This window comes from Gopherus flavomarginatus, chromosome 3, assembly GCF_025201925.1.
Source record: "Gopherus flavomarginatus isolate rGopFla2 chromosome 3, rGopFla2.mat.asm, whole genome shotgun sequence".
NCBI lineage: Eukaryota > Metazoa > Chordata > Testudines > Testudinidae > Gopherus > Gopherus flavomarginatus.
This window is the reverse complement of record NC_066619.1, coordinates 80,873,377-80,893,488: the sequence shown is the minus strand read 5'-3', so window position 1 is coordinate 80,893,488 and position 20,112 is coordinate 80,873,377. Positions and strand designations below refer to the sequence as shown.

General features: G+C 41.9%; 1 protein-coding gene across 1 annotated transcript in view; it reads left to right on the top strand.

The window, feature by feature from the left end:
* Positions 1-20,112, top strand: part of MARCHF3 (membrane associated ring-CH-type finger 3) — a 119,038-nt gene that overhangs the window by 80,715 nt on the left and 18,211 nt on the right. The window contains exons 2-3 of the mRNA XM_050945968.1: positions 6,588-6,831; positions 10,063-10,267. Of these exons, the coding sequence (XP_050801925.1) occupies positions 6,644-6,831; positions 10,063-10,267 (393 nt within the window). The 5' untranslated portion in view covers positions 6,588-6,643. The remainder of the gene's footprint in view (positions 1-6,587; positions 6,832-10,062; positions 10,268-20,112) is intronic.

Genomic DNA, 20,112 nt, shown 5'->3' with positions numbered 1-20,112 from the left:
TAATCTGAGCTGTGGAGCCCGCCATATGTGGCAGTATTGCCTTTCCAGAAGCCAAGGAAGGTAAGGTATCTACCTTTATCTCCCCACTCTGGTAAACTTATTGTCTCCTCACAATGGTCCTCCAGCTCCCAGCACTGCTGGATCAGTGACATGACGAAGCCCTCCAGGTGTATCACACAAATCCACCCTTTCAAGAATTAATAGAACAAGTCTAATGGAAACAAAGCCATCTCCCAGCTGTCCTGTGACTACAGAGATCTTCCACGGTTTGCTCAGGCTGCATTCTCCCAGGACTACCTAACATCTTCATCCTCTCTGGGTAGTAGTTCCTATTCTAGCTCCCTCATGAGTTCAGCAGTTCACTTTCGCAGGTGGCACAAAGTCATCATAGGGGTTCTTCCTCCCACCCTCACTGAAGTCCCAGCCTCAACTCTCTAAGAAACTGCAAGTATCAATTCCTTTCAACACTGCTTACAGCACTACCCTTTCCCAGAGCTTCCCAATTACCCTTGTGTCAAGGCTCAGGGTCTGCCAGACCCACCTTTCAGGCTCACTAAAGAGAGTCAGCCTCCCTCTGCCCTTTGTATCACCCACCTGACCTTTCTGCAAGAAAGTCTTCCATCTCCCTTCTCAATGAGATGAGCAGGCTTCCACTTTCTTACTGGAAACCTAAATACCTGTTGCCTGAGGAGGAAGTTAACTAGCACAGGTAGGGCTGAGCAAAACTCCCTTAAAAGGACAAGCCCACCTTCTGACAGTCCCCAAATGATGATATTTTTCAGAATGAAATCGACATAGTTAACTACTCCTGTTCTGCAATACACAGTCATATATATTAAAAAAAACATTAAACTGTCCTGAAATAAAAATCTGCAGTTTTTAATAATAGCAAAAGCATATGAACACAACCTTTGTTTTTTGTGTGCCATATTTTCAGAAAGACTTCTGGACAAAATGGATTTATCTTCACCAGCAAAATTTGTCAGACAAATTGAGGGGCTCCACTGAGGTCCTTAGAAAACATGACCTTATCAAGTCACGTAAGGATTGGTAAGAGCAATATGTGCCTTGCTTTCCCATTTGGCCTTGAACATCACTAGCTTGACACTTCTCCCTGATGCTTAATGATAACTTAAAACAGTGAGCAACAAGTAATGTTAAACTGGGGGGAAAGATTCTGGAGAGACAGATAAATTTTCTTAAGGAATGTAAAAATAAAATAGGAACCAAAGCACCCCCACAGATTTGGTTTTTGTTTTTCCATGACTATAACACTCTTTAGAGAAACCTTCTTTTGCTAACAAGTTAGTGTGTTTTTCCCCCCGTTGGTTCTAAAATCTCAAAGCTGATTGATATGTTTGAGTTGCATTTCTTGAAATGAATCACAGGCTTCTGGGAATGTAGAATGGGAAAAGAGAATGCGTTTCCAAACATATGAATACAACAGATGCATTATGTGCTGTTTTTAATAAGGGTGCTGAAGAAGCACAAATGGGCAGTTTACACAAGAGCTCCACTTCAATATTTGTATAACTTTTGCCTCTTACTGCCTTACAGTATAAGAGCTTTTTTGTCTCATGTGAATCCATTCCAAACCACTCAGGGTTTCTACTGAAGCTCTGAAGAGATTCCCTCATGGCTAAAACTGAAAATCCACTATTGTAATTGAATTCATCAGCATGATGGTGCTTTATGGGTTTAAGAAACGAATTCAATTTATGCACACTGGTCAAAAGTGTACTGAAGATTCAGTGTATGTGCCCATTGTAAATTCAGGTGAACTGCTGAAATTCCTTCCCTGGCTGTTGAGGCTGGTTTTTGACATTTCCATATGTTTGAATATAACTTAATAAGAGTCCAAGTGCCTTGCATACAGTTATTTCTGGAGTCCTGTAGTTTCTCTTAATCCCAGAATTACAAGTCTCTTACAGGAGGAAAATCCTTCTGTCTAAAGGGTTAATGTCTCTTTTACCAGTAAAGGGTTAAGAAGCTCAGTAAACCTGGCTGACACCTGACCAGAGGACCAATGGGGGGACAAGATACTTTCAGATCTTGGTGGAGGGAAGTCTTTTGTTTGTGCTCTTTGTTTTGGGGGTTGTTTGCTCTTGGGACTAAGAGGGACCAGACGTCAATCCAGGCTCTCCAAATCTTTCTGAATCAGTCTCTCATGTTTCAAACTTGTATGTAACAGCCAGGCAAGGCGTGTTAGTCTTATTTTTGTTTTCTCAACTTGTAAATGTTCCTTTTTGCTGAGAGGATTTTACCTCTGTTTGCTGTAACTTTGAACCTAAGGCTAGAGGGGGTTCCTCTGGGCTATACAAATCCGATTACCCTGTAAAGTACTTTCCATCCTGATTTTACAGAGATGATTTTTACCTTTCTTTCTTTAATTAGAAGCTTTCTTTTTAAGAACCTGATGATTTTTCCTTGTTGTAAGATCCAAGGGGATTGGATCTGGACTCACCAGGAATTAGTGGGGGAAAAGAAGTGGGGGGATGGTTAAATTCTCCTTATGTTAAGATCCAAGGGGTTGGATCGATGTTCACCAGGAACTTGGTGAGAAAGCCTCTCAAGGCTGCCCAGGGAGGGGAAGGTTTTGGGGGGACAGAAAGTGTTCCAGACACTGAAATTTCTGGATGGTGGCAGTGTTACCAGATTTAAGCTAGTAATTAAGCTTAGAAAAGTGTCCATGCAGGTCCCCACATCTGTGCCCTAAAGTTCAGAGTGGGGGAGGAACCTTGACACCTTCTGTAAAGAAAAGCTATTTAAGTAACTGTTTGTTAGGAATACTCAGCTGTTGGTGTAGCCAAGAAACAAAGGCCTATAACTTCATTTCATACTGTGGATTGCCAACATTTGGTGGCAGTTGTGTCTAAGGGCCTACTAATAGCCCCTTATCACATGTTGCCCCTTCATTGGGGGAGGAGGGAAAGAGAGAGAGAGACAGACAGACTTCCTGATCTGTATATTGTCTGCTTTTGTGTTTGAAAAGCCCACAGAAAGGGGCTTGGAAGAATAATTTTTAAAATAAAAGGGGAGGGGGATAATACCACCAGTGAGCTGTATGTACCACATTGGGTGAGAGCAAGCAGATCAGGAAGTAAGAGCTATATAAGCTAGGGCTGACCTTTGCTGGAATAGCATCTTGTAATTTTGAATAAGTCATTATGGGGAGCAGGATATGGCCTTCTGGCTAAAGCAGAAGACTAGGATTCAGGAAATATGGTCCTGGCTCTGCCACAGGCTTCCAGAATAACCTTGTGCAATTTACTTAAACACTTTTTGGGCCTCAGTTCCACTCTCCACTTCTCTGCCTCACAGGGGTGTATTGAGATGTACTATATTATTTGTTGTAAGATGCTTCAAGTTTCTCAAAAAAAGTGTTACATGTAAGTGCAAAGTACTACCATCATTCAGCAGGCGCATGGTAGTCACTGGGCTCTAGGAGAATAGGGAGATAATTTTCTCAGTAGAATTTTGGTTAGATAGGAGAGGGGCAAGGTGGGAATCAGAGTCCAGACGAGGAGGTTGCAGTAATCAAGGCAGAGAGAGGAAACGACAGATTATAAACATTTTCTGAAGGTGTGTCAGTAAGTATACCCTTGTTACTACATACTCATTGCCAGCTCTCATTAGAAACAGGATCAAGTCAAGGACTGCCCTCCTGGGGTTTCCAATTTCAAAGTTTGGGGCAAGTTTATCTCCCTAGTACCTTTTCTGTTCATCTCGATCTTTTCAAATAGTCTTGTCACTTTGTATTAGCGCTGTCTTTCTCTGCAATTCCTGGCATATGAAATAGTCCTCCGACCTCCTCAGTATTATCTCTCTCATTAAATGCCAGATGGAAAGACACATTTTCTTCCTTGCCTTTGCTCTTAATCTCTCCCCTTCTGCTAAGATATTTGTGGCCACAATGGTGAGATTTTCACATATTTTGGATGGAAAACATTCTGAATGAATTTGGAGTTTTATTGGCTATAAAGATTTATTGTTCTTCAGAATCAACATTGACTTCAGCTTTGCCTTAGTCAGTATGTACCTCTCAGGACAATTAATTTTGGTCTTCACCTCAGAGTATGATATGTGCTTATTATTTAAGCCTGTAATTGTATTAATTCCAAGCATATACTGTGGGATGCAGTTTGCATGAAGTACATTCCCAGGGGTACCATGTTTGGAATCAAGTTAATTACATTTTAGATCTATGCTAGAATTGAAACAAAATTTAAAAAAAATTATTTTCGAGGCCTAAATTAATGTCATTATCGATTGTTAAAATGTTTGTTTTCCATTAGAGAAGTGAAAATTATTAAGTTAGACAAAAGAATAGGGCAAGGTTGCTCCACTAGCCTGGAATGTCAGGGCAGTTCTGTGCACAAGGATTTGAATTAACATCACAGATGGGAGATGGCTACAACTAAGAGTTCTGTGTACTTTAATAGTCTGCAGTTAGTTGCATCATCTGGTGTTTCAGAAAATGCTCTTAAAAACTTATCAAATGGCTGATGAATGTGTTTGCAAAGGCTTGGATGGTCACGTTATATGGAACAATAAATTTGCTGTTGTACATAATGAGGTCAGTGAAGCAACCAGAAAGGAAATATATAATTCTGTAGCATGGGTCTGTAAGCACAGTACTGTGTAGGCTACTTAAGTTTAATGAAGCAGCTACTCTGCTGCTGCGTATTCTTGTTGAACAATCTCAGCATGTATTTTAAAACAGAAGTGTTACTGGTAATCATGTCCCTGCACACTCTCCTTGGAAATCCTGGGGGTCCTATTCTCATAAGAAGTCTTCATCTTTTATGTGCTAATGGTTTTGAAATTAGTCATTTGCTTCATTTTCATTGTAAATGAGGGTCAGAATGTGATTTCTTTCTTTTCCCTGTTCTCTGAACATTGAAACTACTGTAAGCTGGCTCATCAGCTTCCACTTCTCTCTGGGGTACAGAGTTTGAAAAGTAGCTGAAAACAATCCCATTAAAACGCACACGTTCCCAGGCATGCTTTCCTATTCTTAGAAACCTGTCTAAGAAGGCCTGCATCCATTCTGAAGCTTGCATTGTACAAATGACGTGGCATCACCATCACATCCTTGCATCTCCCAAAGAGATCCAGTCAGGAAACTTCAAAAAAATCAACAGTGATATTCCAGTGTCTATTCAAATCCAACGAGATCCAGTTGCATTAATTCATTCTTTAAACACACCTTTCTAAAGGGCTCTTAAAAGAAGTAATGATTAATATTTAAATGCACGGTTTGATTCCTAGCATGCAGTACCATACAAATAATGATAGCTGAAACGTGAATTAAGTTTTGGGTTTTTAAATGGACTAAATGTTATGCACAGACAGAAACACTTTGGCACAATATAGGTTTGGCTCCAATTTGCACAAAGAATAATAATCATTCATAGCACTCAAAGTGGTATTTTACATCTATGGATCTCAAGGCATATTACAAAGGAAGATTGGGATCAATCACATTTTATAGATGGAGCAACGAAGGTCTAGAGAAGTTAAGCCCAGAGCCTCAAGAGGTATTTAGGCACCTAACTCCCCAAAGGGATCAGAGCCCAAGTGACCTGCCCAGTGCTATGTTGATTCAGTGATAGAGCTGGAAACCAAGTTTCTAGGCACAGTGCCCATGTGCTATACATTGACTCACACCGCCTTGCCTTAAAAATCACACCTGGACATAATGACCATCATTATGTGAAGCTGCAAAGAATGTGTGTCCAAAGGCTCTGTCGTCTTCCCTTATTGTTAGTGTAACTTTGGTTTGCAATTATCACTATCCAGGACAGCATATAAAATATATGCTAAGTGTTGGGAAAATAAGCCAAACATATGAGAGAGCCATATGCATGCTATAATTTTTACCTCTCCTTGTGGCATGAATTATTACTGCATGCAGGCTATCATTAAGTGGGTTTGGGTTACGAATGCTTGGTATTGGTTGTTTCTCTATTCTGCTGTGTTGGTGAAGTAATGCGCTTAGCCATAATGGATTATTTTCACAGAGGGATTTCACAGAGTATATTATCATCTGCTTTCTCTTTCAAGACAATCTTGTCAGTTTGTGGTCAGAGGCAAGTGTCAAGTTAAATGAATGTATTAGGTTCATTTTACAACACAGGCAAAAGAGACAGACAGACAAAAGGTTCCAGTCTTTTCATTTCTCACCACCATGACTTTAAAAATCAACAGAGGAAAACAAAGGAAACCCTGTACGTGCAGCTGATTCCTAGATATGCATATTTCACAAGTTATTTTTCAACTATAAGTAGTATTTTAAGCTTTCTTTCAATACCAAGAGGTAGATAGGTTGGGGTTATTTTTTTCTTTTAAAAAAAATCTCTCTCATTTCATAGAGATCAATACGACAGTTACACACACAGATGTGCTTGCTGCATTGTTATTAAATGCCATGGGTTCGTGTGTGTGTGTGTGTTTGAAATTTGTAAGAAGATATGGTGCTACTCCAACCCTATTTCATTTTAACTAATGGGATGTTGGTTGCCTGTAATTTTGCATTCACTGTTAACAGCCCTGCTTTAATAAATTGTTTTCTGATCTGTTCCTAGATGGAAATCCTGTATAAATGTGAAAACCATTAGCAAAGTAATTGCTGTCTATTACCATGACAACCAGCCGCTGCAGTCACCTGCCTGAAGTCTTACCAGACTGCACCAGCTCAACTGCTCCCCTAGTAAAGACGGTGGAGGATTGTAGCAGTCTTGTGAATGGACAGCCGCAGTATGTCATGCAAGTTTCAGCCAAGGACGGGCAGCTTCTGTCAACAGTAGTAAGGACTCTTGCCACACAGAGGTACTGTAGTACCAAATAAAAAACAAACATATCATTGATCATTAAACTGTTTTAGCTCGGAAGTGCAGAAAGGGGCTAGAATTACAGTATTCAAGTCTGTGTCAGACAAGAGATCTATATAAAAAAGCCAAACACACGTACAAGCTCAGTCATGCCTGTTTCTATGACAATTAAGTAAGAAGCTGAAATTCATCATGTTTAGTTTTTTATTTTAAGTCACATACAGAAGAAGAAGATAGTTGTGTTGCTGCTCGCGTAAGATTTACTACTGTGATAATTAAACTCATCACTATAATTTTATCATCCTCACCATCTCACCTTTTATAATTAAACTCTCATTATACCTTCATGCAAAAAAATGTGGCAGTGCTGTCTGAAGATGCAGATGGTCAAGTGAATGTTTCAATAATTTCTCCCAGTTTGTAAAAGGAAACTTCAGAATGTTACTCCTGATGACTTGTGAATGCTACTCATTACTTACTGGTGAGAACACTCACTCATTCCAGTGATGCTTCATACATGGGTTTCATCTCAAAACACGCACTGTCAGGGTACAGAATATTGCATACAGCATTCCTCTCCCTCCCTCTTCATGAGCTGTTGCTAATACTGCCATAACACATTTTGTTCAAACTGCCATTCCTAAACCATGCCGCACGCTCTAACTCACTGAGCCAGCAAAGAATCTGTCTCTCATGAAGATTCACATGCAGGCTTTGTTGCCGGAGCCATTTCTCATGTGATTGATAGCAGTTTTTCATGCTGTTGATGCACACTGAGAGATTATGTGGCAAAATATATATTTGTCATATACTTTGAGACCACAAACTAGGTGGGTTTTTTTGTTCTCTTAATACTTTAGTAAGAGACTCCATAAGGGTTTGACAGTATTCACACAGGAGATTTTGGGCAAAATTCTACTCCATTTCCTTGGAGACTTAAGAGTAGTTCTGGATTTACATCAGTGTAACAGAGCACAGAATCAAGCCCCCTGCATTGTTTAAAGGGGGGATGTTATTAACTTGCTGGGGTGTCATGTAAAGATGCGTGTTTTTTGGAGTGAAACAATTATTCCTTTCAGGTTTTTATCAAACTGAACTTACTAGCTCACATCTGCATGTAATGTCATCACAAACACCATTGGGGTGTTTTTTAAATAAACAGTGGGCCAGATTGTCCCTTCGCCTAGGCCATCTTTACACTTCACTGGATTTTACACTCATGTAGTGAAAGACGAACCTGGCTCCATATACACAGGGCGCCATTGAAAAGCAGCCAGAGCGGGGGTAGTAGGCAGCAGCAGCAGCAACACATTGCCCAATAATGAGGAGGGGAAATTTGGATCAGTGACAAAGAGACAAAGACACTATTATAAGAAAGTCCTGTGAACCCAAAGCATCTATACAGGGTTGGCGTTTTCAGGGTCTCAGCCAAAAGATTCACACACATGAAAATGCAATTTATTCAATTTATCTGCCTTGGCTGAATGAACGGCTATGTTAATCCTGCTGGGATTTTAAATTGTGGGTCCCGGGAGTCCAAGCATTTCAAGGCTGATACTTAATCTGCCCCTCTAGCATGTTACAGTTCTAGCACTTCAGGGATTTATTCTGCTCTTATTTATTTTTCATGCGTGTTACTGATAGTTACACATGTCTGTAGAAGGGAGAACTAAGGCCATGGCTACACTGGCGCTTTACAGCGCTGCAACTTTGGCGCTCAGGGGTGTGAAAAACACCCCCTCCAAGCGCTGCAAGATACAGCGCTGTAAAGTGCCAGTGTAAACAGTGCCGCAGCGCTGGGAGCACGGCTCCCAGCGCTGCAAGCTACACCTGTAGAGGATGTGGATTACGCACAGTGCTGGGAGAGCTCTCTCCCAGCGCTGGCGCTGCGACCACACTCGCACTTAAGTTTCAAGTGTAGCCATAGCCTGAGTCCTTAAGGCTTTTGTAAGGGAGAGATCCTCTTCCTCTCCCCCATCTGTGCCCCATCAAAAGCGATCCTTCCTTTGGCTGAGAAGACTCACATTGTTCTTTTCAGAACCCAATAATGGTGCTCCTTAGCTGGCCATAAGGAATTGCTCCAGATGTGTGGTGCTGCCTTCACCAAACCAGAGTATCTTGGATCTCTTTAGAGCCCAGTCACACTTGGCTTAGAGACTCTGCTCGTATACTTGGCAGAGAGAGCCTGGTGATGCCTGGAGGTCAGTTTGTCACAGGGTTATTTCAGGCTAAATTAGAGTGTGTGTGCGTGCGCGCGCGCATCTTATCCTGTAGTTCAGTGGCACAGATCATGACTAAGGCTATGATTTTGTCATGGAGGTCATGGACTTCCGCAACTTCCAAAGACCTCAGTGACTTCATCCCTGGGAGCTGCAGGGTCCTGCTGTTTCCCACAGCAGCAGGGATCTGTAAGATACCTTCGCCGCCTGAGGCAGAGGGCCCCCAAGCTCTCAGCTGCCATGGGCAGCGGGGATACCTGGAAGCTCCCAGCTGCCATGGGAGGCTGGGGGATTCCCACAGTGCTCCCTGCTGCTGGAGGGGGGTGGGCACAGGGAAGGGGACCCTGCAGATCCTCTCTGCCACTGGTGGCAGGGTCACCCTCGAGCTCTGAGCCCCCATGGGTGGTGGGGGCCCCAGAACTCCCAGCCACCCTGCAGCTGTCCAGTCCCTTCCTATAGTATCATGGATATCTTTAGTAAAAGTCAGGGGCTTCTTTGAATTTTTCTGTATTGCCCATGACCTGTCCTTGACTTTTACTAAAAATATCCATGATAAAATTCTTAGCATTAATCATGACTAGTGTCTCTGTAACAGGCATCCACTTTGGGATACGCTGCTCCACTTGGAGATTTCTCCTGTAGTGTACTTCACTCCCCCTCCCCCCCCCCCCCAGTGTTTCCTGGTGTATTTCTTTCTCTACATTGTGGGAAATGATAAATTTGTCAGTGTAAGTAAATTGTCTGTATATACCCTTCTCCAATTGTTAAGGACTTCCTTCCAGCTTGTCACTGCATAGACCAGAAGTAGCAGCACTTTTGAACAAGAATATCAAAGTGCCTTCAATCTTTAGCCTGGGGATCATGCTGTATGCTAATGTATAAATAAGGGTGAACTGTATACACGCCATGAATATCCCATCTTGTTATGTTGGAACATGGGCTGAGAGAGAGAAATTAGGTGCTTTACAACCTAATATACTGACCAGTAACTTCCCTTTCTTGTTTGGCAGCCCTTTCAATGACAGGCCAATGTGCAGGATCTGCCACGAAGGCAGCAGTCAGGAAGACCTGCTCTCTCCATGTGAATGTACAGGAACCCTGGGGACTATTCATCGCAGCTGCCTGGAGCATTGGCTGTCCTCTTCGAATACCAGTTACTGTGAACTCTGCCACTTCAGGTTTGCAGTAGAGCGCAAACCCAGGCCGTTAGTAGAGGTCAGTAAATGAGCCATGTCCTCAAAAGCTTAGTTTTAATGAGCAAGTGATGTATGTTTTACACCAGGGCCACAAAGCCTTTGCAGCTTCACTGAAGCGAAAGAAAGGCTGTGAATTTCAGACACTGGGAGGTGAGGGCAGCAGCAGTGCAGGAATAACAAAACCTTCATTTTGAAGCAATCAGCTTGAGTGAGAAGAATGAAATTGATGGTTTTGCTTCACTGTAAACATCTAAACGAACACCATCTTGTGAACAGTTTGCCTCAAGTAGAAAATGCAGAGTATATCATTTTGGCTAGGCTGGGAGAGAGCCATCTAGAAAACTGACAAATCTATGGAATACGAGACAAACATTACTTGGGGTATTGAATATAGGTCAGGAATTAATTAACGCACTTCCTGCCCCTCAAAATCTGGCTTCTGTTTTTAGCACCTAGAAAGGAATTGTTCTTGTTGGAGGTTTTACATTTTAGCCCTTCTCAGATGACCCCTTTGCTTCTCCTTGCCTGTGCACCAGACTACAGAGTAATATTGGGCAATCGTTTCCCCTTTGTCAGTTAAAATGTGGCTATTGCCTACTGCAGTTGTTTTAATTAACATACAAAATTGCCTGGTCTTGCGCTAAAAAGCAGTCAAGATATGGGTTTGATGTGGCTGATAAGCTTGCTTCTCCCTTATTTTGACTTCTAAAATATTGTGAAATTTGAATCCCTTTTGTAATAAAAACTGAATTGCTTCAAAATGAAGGTTTTGTTATTCTTGCACTTCCGCCCCCACCTCCCAAAATTCACAGCCTTTCTTTTGCTTGAGTGAAGCTGCAGAGGCTTTGAGTTCTTTGAGAATAGTGAGAAACATCTTATTTCATGTTGGTTGGGGACACAGAGATTCGATCAAGTGCTGTACGTGCTTTGTGTGGTGCTGATTTTGGATTGGTACTGTATGTTTACATGGTAAAACTGACAATATATATAGAAACAAATTCTTGTTTTCATCTAATTCATAAGCAGCAGGATTCTGCATCCACCAATCCCATCATTTATCTGTTGGAAAAAAAAATACATCGGGCCAACTGGGTGGGAATGGGAAATCTTCTCCAGGGACTACCAATGATGCTTTGTGTCAGACCAGTTTTAAACATGAGGACACAGCAGCTTCTTTAGTCTTTCTTGGGTTCAGCAAAGCAAAGATCTTCTGCTAGGTTGTACATGTTCAGTTCTGAATACTAGGAGCTATGGTTTTGCCAAGTTATAATGGGAGGGGGAGGAAATCCTTTTCTCTGGCTCAATCCTATCCCCTGTTTTCCAGTGGCTTGTCTGAGCAACCGAACAAGACTCAAGCCTCACAGTTTGAGAAATGCTGATTTTGGATGTTCCCAGGCTAACAATGACTAAACAGCAAAATCATCATAATTGGGCTATACTCAATAAAGGTGACATTTTCTTATCAACCCACTCTGATCTTGAATCAAGCAAGGTGCAACAAAATAGATCTGTTTGTGGTTTGAGGTCCCTACCATTGTGAATTTGCCTCCTAAGGAACAAGATGAATGACCTTGAGACCGTGTGAAATAAACAGCTAGATTTTAGGGTCCAGCCTGTTTCAACTTTGTCCTCACAATGACCGCTCATGAAATTTTCTTTGTACAAATGGAGCGTGACATTTTTCAGAGTTAATGATGATGGCACAACTTGACAGTGAAATCTAACTCTTTCAAAGCTGGAGGAGGCTAGCTGTTCGATCTTCCATGCTGAAGTGACTTCTCTCTCTCTCTCTCTCTCTCTCTCTCAAATTGTTACTTTTTGTTAGAGAGAAAAAAAAAAGTCTTTGGTTTCTCAGTTAAAGGAGAACTAAGAATCTGGTCGAAGCACATTTCAAAAAGATACATGTTGCTAGTTACCATTTTACTTTTTACTATGCAATGTTTATTTGATCCTTAACCATCTCCCCAAAGTTTTTATAGGGTGATCAACAGTGACATGAAGGAAAGAGCATAATGAATGCACCATTTTTAAAAATAGTTTAAATCCTCATTTAAGCTCAAACCACTTTTCTGATGTAAGATCCTATGAATTAAAATTGGAAGGAACAAAGTAATAAAAAGGGAAAATGTGTGGATTTTGAGCAAAAGGACAAATCCAAATAGAAAATATCACAAGTTACCTTTATTTCTTTTAATATCTTTATCATGAGTATAATCTAAACTTGAAAGTTTAATATATTGCTTCTTGAAAACGGTGCACATACCTAGTCTACCCTAACGATTTTTCCATAAAGAAAAACTGAATCTTCCCACTAGATGAAATGTTAAACCATTTTCTTAGAAAGAAGCTAAGAAAAGGGCCTGGATTATATCCTCGTTATTCATCCCACTCCCAATTTGAGCACTGCTTGTTATACTGCTTAACCATGGAAGGAAAATGGTTTAACAAAAACAAACAGATATTTAGCTTGCCTGAGCTGAAAGTTTCACACACTTGAAGACCACTCAAGCTCTCAACACCCTAGAGAAGAACTGAACAACAAGCAGTTTGGCTGCTCATTCCAACAGATTGCTCCCCTGTGCACTTTATTATTCTAGCACCAGAATAGTCCTCTGCATTTTAATGATGTGATCAGAACAGGATTCACTATATTTTTCAGTATTGTTAATAACTTTTTTCTTAAAAATATATTCCCTGGTTTGTCAGAAGATGGATTGGCTTCACCTTGAAAAACATTTCTTCTTACAGTGAAAAGTAAGAACCATGCTACAGCTGATACTAGACAGACACTGTCAGATTTAAGATGCTGAAACTCTAGTATTACTCTGGACAGGGAAGAAATCCATTATGTGGTAGTTGATGTGTGTGGATCTGATGTACTTTGTGACCAACTGAAGGGATCTCAAACAAATGAGGGGGTGGACAAACTACGAGATTGCCCCCCGCCACAGGCCCCACGCCATTCTCAACAGCGGCCGGCCCAACATTCTCACAGCCTCTGAGCCCTTGCCTCCAGGCACCACCCCCAGCAGCTCCCACTGGTCAGGAATGGGGAACCACAGCCAATGGAAGCTTCAGGGGAGGTACCTGGAGGCACGGCAAGGACAGTGCATGCGGAGCCCTCCGTCCCCACTCCCCCAGGGGCTGCAGCACTTCCTGGAGTGACGTGGGGCTGGGGATATGGCAGGCATGCAGGGAGCCTACCCTGGCCCCAGTGCTTGCCGCTGCCACCCCAGAGCCCAAACCCTTCCTGCACCCCACTCCCCAACTCTCTGCCCTAAGCCCCCTGCCTGCACCGTGCACCCCTCCTGCATCCCAACCCCCTGACCTGAGCCCCCTCCCACAGTCTGCACCGCTCCTGCACCCCGGCTCTGAGCCCCTTCCTCTACTCTGCACCCCAAATCCCTGCCCTAAGCCCCCTCATACACCCTGCACCTCTCCTCTGCCCCAATCCCTTGTCCTGAGCCCCTTTCTGTACACTGTACCCCCTCCCACACCCCACACTCCCTCCTGCACCAAACCCCCTGCCCCAGCCTTGCATACAATTTCCCCACCCAGATGTGGCCCTCAGCCCAAAAAGTTTGCCCAGTCTTGATCTAATCGAACAAAAGCAAAAGTAAATGTACTTAGGGTGCGATCCTCAAAGATCCTTAGGTGCCTGAGTTCTGCTTGTAGGTACCACCGTGATCTACAGAACTCCCCCTTGGCAGCCACCTACCCACATAGGTCCCTAAATTCACTTGGTGCCACAGGCCCTGACTTTCCTATGTGCCAGGGAGTACTAGACCCCCGGCTCTGCCCCAGGCCCCACCCCCAATCCACCCCTGCCTCTGGGCTCACTGTTGCCTTACTCTAAATGCCTGGGTGCTTATCTACAGCATAAGCCCCAGAGCGATTCACAAACTAGGGAAGGTAGGTGTTTGGCCACCTAAGTCATGTGTGGGAGCCTAATCTGGTTGGCCGCCTCTAAGCACACCTATTGGATCAGGCCCCTCAGGAGAGTTCACACAATGGAGCCAGGGCAGAAGACCCTCTCTTATAACCTTTAGCCTAGTGAATTAGGGTACTCACTCAGAATGTGGGAGATCTCTGGTTCAAGTCCCCATTATGCCTAAGGAAGAAAAGGGATTTGAACAGGGATTGGCTACCTCTCAGGTGAATGCCCTAGCCACATGGCTTCCTACCCAGTAGGGATTTTAACATATGTGCTGCCTCCCCATTTCCTGCTCTATGCTCGACTCTCCTAGCTTATTGAAGAGTAGATTTAGAAGAGAGCCATAGGATCAGCTGAAATGGGCAATAAGTTATTAAGAAATAAGATTTGGAAAACAGAAATTCAGAAGAAAATCTTCACATGATGTTTTGATCTTCCTTTGGGATCAAAAAGGCATGGGAGTATTTTTCATGGTGAGGGAGATTAGATTTCCTTATTTCTTTTTCCTTTAACAGACCCAGCTGCTTGATAAGAATTGTATGAACAATTTAAAAGGAATTTGTTCCCTACAGGCTGTGAAGGTTTTAGCCAAATTGAAACTAGGACCTGTTTTCACATATTTCAGTTATAAAAATGAGTGAGATAAACAGTAAGTCACCTGATGGACAAGTATTTTTAAGGTGCTTTTGTTTTATCATATAGAAAACTATTTAAAGAGTGCTGAAGACCCAGCATGTTTTAGGTACCGCTATACAGCAGCGCTGCAGAGTTCATCATGCTACACTGAAACCTCTTTGTACCTTTTTAAATTACAGCTCACTGGACAAGCGCACTATGACTGTTCCCTTTTATCTGTTGCTCTGTAGAACATCCAGGACTTAGCTTAACACTTTCTGATACTTAAAATCAGACCCATGTAGTATTTTCCTCTTATTTCATGCATTTTTTTCTTGCCTACATAATAGTCAATGCTGTATTTCCATCAGCACAGAGACAGCTAATAATTCAAGGGAGCACTCTGGGCACAGACTTCTGTTCAAAGAACTAGCATACTTTACACTCAACTATTACAATGTTATGATAGTGAAGCCTTAGTCAGAAGAAAGACTGAGTTTAGAAGGTAATACAGGGAGCCACCTCAAACAGATTGTTACCTGTAGTTAAACAGAAAGTATAATGCATCAAGATTCTGCTCAGTCAAGCTCCAGCTATGTTCCGCTGAGGATATGTAATGTCATCTTTTTCCTCTTGTGTCAGTTTAATGCCCACCATGGCAACAGCAATAGATAAAATACTGAAAATGCATCCAAATACAGTAGGAGGGTGCAAGGAAAGCAGACACATTAGTGCATAAACATGGGGAGATTGAAAATTTAAAAGCATTTTGTGTGCACCATATGGATCTGAGTAGCATTGCCTTTAAAGCCCTGGAAAATATGCTAGTCAAAGTACATCTCATCTTAACGACAGAAATTCAGATAATGATGTATTCTGATTTACAGTTCTATTTGCTACATTCCCTCTTGAATTTAAATTTACACTACACTTAGACTGTGGACTTAGAAACTATTGCCATATTTTAAATGAGCCCAATTGAAATAGCACTTTAGAGATGTATTAATTGGTTAATTTAAAAAAAAAACATAAGTAAACAGTGTGGTCTAGTGAAGAATCAAGTAAAGATAACATTAGCATAGTAATATTGGATAGATGTGAACTTCTTGTTCTTTGCCAGCCCATCGTTAGCAGTGGGGCTTGTGATAGGAAAAAACTAGCTCTGGGCATGAAAGGATTAAGATGAGTTTGCATAATAATTAAAAACTTTTAGAAGCTTTGCGCTGAAATGTGAATTGACTTTCTGTGCAGGGCTTTGAGCCTTGCTCTCTTTTTATCCTTTGGGGTTCTTTCTGTGCATTTTATCTCTCTGCTGCTCGATGAAGCAGAAGGTTAGTATTCAGTTTTTGGAACAGAGGAACACCAGGAATTGTTTAACAAAGTTAGCAAAAGGATAACGCTCAAGACCAGAAGGAAAATGTTTCAGCTGCATGGTCAACAACAAGCAGCATTCAATTCATTCTGAAAAGTCGAAGAACCTGTATCTGGCAACACAGCATTAGGGCAAGAGAGCAGATAACTTCATTACATAGTTCTAAAGGGAATAAAGGATGTGCTGCAAGATTATTTGAACTCCTTTCAAAGAGAAGGAAAGGGAGCACAAAGAACTGGCAAGAGAAAAAATGATCATGGACAACTAATGTATTTGCTTGAAACAGAGATTGACTCAGTGTGCTAAGAAGCAAAGAGAGGTATAACAGCTAACCCTGATTAACGTGCACTAAATAACTGCAGTAATAAGACACTTGGGTTGAAATCCTGGCTCAGTGAACTCAGTTGAAATTTTGCGTTTGATTTCAGTGGGACCAGGATTCCACCCCAGGGGCCCGGTTCTTGAATCCACACAGGCAGTGTAAAGCAGCTGTAAACCTGGTGCTTTGGACACTGCTCATTCTTTTTATTTCAAGGGGAATTCTGAGGTACAGTACCATTGTAACAGCTTTGTCACCTTCTTTCCTGCCAGACTCCTCTGCCACAGAGAGATGACAGAGGAAAAAGGTGTGGTAGGGATGATTTTATGTCCCAGTCATCCCCATCTGCAGGAATGGACCCTTAGGCATATTTTTGAGCAGCATTGCAGTTTCAGTGGTCTTAATTTAAGGTGCATGTTTAATTTATAAGGAGTATTATTAAGAGAAATCTAGCTCAACATACAGCTTTCATTTACTGCTAAGGTAACTTCAGCGTCCTAACTTTTTTTTCCCCACATCTCTTTAAGTTGTGTGTATACCATTTACTAGTCACTCTCAATGGGGAGTAATCTAGATAAATCTTAAACAAGTCAGAGGCTCAGGCAACTTGGAACAACAGAAAAAGTAACTCTCGTATTAGTTACAGAAGTCTGTTACAGAATTTTTCTCTTCTGACTTTCCTCAGCCCCTTTTTGGCTCTCTTGTAGTACTTGGGTGTAAGATATGAATGAGAGAGACAGGAAAAGCCAGGGTGGGGGGACAGCTCAGAATAGTTACCAGAGAGGGAGATGCAAAATGCGACCTTTAAGGCTACAGTTGCTTGGCCTTTTAAATTTGGGAGAGACAACTACTAGAAATGAATGCTGGGAAATGTTCCTGTAAGAAGCAACTCACACTGGGGCATTTAGTCCCAACCAGGCAATCACAGAGAAAGCAACTCCTACAGAAGGGATTGCAGCCTTTCTTTAAATGTTAGGGATTGAGCTGGAAGACAGTGGGTTTTCAAAGGCACAACTCCTTGTGTTTGAAATTATTATGTTAATATGTTTTCTCCAGTTGTTATGATTCTCCAATAAAAACCTAGATTGCAAATGGGACACTGCAAGTGTCCAAAACAATGTTTGCTACTGCCCTATCACATGGGGCCAGATGTTTCCTTTTGCTAGGGGAAAAAAAAAGTGCTGAAGGTGTATTGTCTCTGCTGGTTCTGATGGTTGCCCAACTTCTATCCAACTATCCCCATTAGTTTCTATAGATCTGAGTTTACAGATCACACTTGCATAACACAGAGAGTTCATCTATTAGCTGGCTCCATACACAGATGTGGAGCTAGATGCATCCCATTTAGTCTGTCACGCTCTGAGTTTGAAACACAAATCATGATTCTTGGCAATTCTAGCCCACATGCTTACTTCTGTTTTCCTAGCTGGGAATAGCAGTATCCAGACTGTATTTTTGCTTATGCCAAAAGACAGTGGTTCCAACAAAGTAATCAAAGGGGTTTTCTCCCAGATATGGTTTGAAATGTTTTATTTACTACAGTTGTCACCTCAAATATGAACCAAGAGTGGAGAATAAGAAGACTGCTTATAGCAGCAAATTAGGGAAGACAATATTGTTTTCTTGGGGCTGGAAGAAGCTGCATAGATTTTATGCGGCTGTTGAGTAACCCACTGTTGTTTTCCCTATTCTATCATTACATGCTTCTAAACACACATTTTGTAACTCGGGACTAGGATATAGAACACACCTGAGATTTTATAGTGCTGTATGTTGGCAGAGTGAGTTGCATGTCAGCTTTTAAGCTGTGCCACGACACTAATACCTTGTGGCATTGCAGCTGCAGAGCCTAGTTACTTACATACAATCATAGGGTCAGCTGCCATTGAAGTCCCTCAGGGCTCGTCCAGACTAGGGGGGGGAAATCGATCTTAGATACGCAACTTCAGCTACGTGAATAACGTAGCTGAAGTCGAATATCTAAGATCGGATTACTCACCCGTCCAGACGGCGCGGGATCGATGTCCGCGGCTCTCCGTGTTGATTCCGGAACTCCGTTGGGGTTGATGGAGTTCCGGAATCGATATAAGCGCGCTCGGGGATCGATATATCATGTCTAGATTAGACGCGATATATCGATCCCCGAGCAATCGATTTTAACCCGCCAATACGGCGGGGTAGTCTGGCCGTACCCTGATAAAACTTCCATTTCAAAAGGTCAGGTTCTGCAGCTGACCAAGATGCTTCAGCCTGCTCCCTTGGTAGGCTAGAGCACTTCTCAGTTGCTCTTACTGTAAAGAGTATTTTTTCTAGCACAAACCTTTCACTTCAAGCCATTGCTCCATTTGTCTACGGAGGCCATAAAAAATTCCCTTCCTTCATCAATAGTTACTTTGATGGTATTTGATAGGCTATGATCACGTTCCTTCTAAGTAGTTTCTAAATTCTATACATTTAGCTCCCTCAATCTCTCTTCATGCAGTATTCCTGTGAACTGATCCTTGTATCAAATTTGTTCCCGTTCTTTGTGTTTTTCCTCTCTCATGTGCTTCCTAAACAGGCATATCATTCTAGGTATATACACACTAGGGCTATGTAGAGTGATACTACTAGCTCTGCATGTTATCCGTTTATATACTCCAAAAGGAAAATGATTTTTAAAAAAACAAGGTCATTAAGGTCCAGAGCTTGCAATGAGCTCAACACAGGCACAATGGGCTGCCCATGTGAAGCTCATAGCAGAACTGGAGCTGGGCAGTGTAGTTAACTATTTGTCATTTACAAGGCTCAGGCGTTAAAAGAAATGAAACTGAGAGTAAAGGACATCAGCTCTTACACTGCCCACGTAATAAAAAAAATTCTCAATTGAGAAAAAATGCAAATAGACTTTGTTTCCCCTTTAGAGAAGTAGCTGTGGTTTGTTCACAGTTCAGCAATGAAAATATGCTCTATTGCCTTGGTTAGTCTCCATCAACTTCATCTACACATAATCCAGTCCAGTTTTCAGATAAAAAGCAGTTTCATAAATATATTAATCTTCCTTCTCTTAAAACTGCCTCCTGCTTGAGCCAATGTCAGAATTTACCAAGGTGTCAGTTTTTGTGCTAAGTATCAGAGGGGTAGCCGTGAAGAGAGGCACAAATAAACTGACACTTTGCAGATATTTCCAAAAGAAAACATTTTAGTGATCACGTTGTCTTGTAACTCCACAGTGTTCTTACTCAGCTCCCTCCAAATACACAGAAAACGTTCTCACTGGGAAAAAGACAAACCTAAAAACATGAACACATGAGGTTTTTTAAATTGGGGGGGGGGGGTTGGATTTAGACTGAAGCACAGCCTTATAACAGAAGTATAGTTGCAGACTTATATTTGAAGAGACTATTGCTTTGCCATAATAAAACTACATACAGCTGCAAAGCCTTAAACCCTTACCCTCTACCTTCAGAAGCACAGGCCCTCTATTAACTGCACTAAAGGAACCTGTTAGTTGTCACCAACACTCTTCCTAAAGTGAAACAATCCCATTGAGATTAACATGTTCATAGATCTACCTAGTGTCAATCTTTACATTAAAGGCAAAACCCTTCCCATTTACCTTGACAAAAGGAGGGACTAACCACA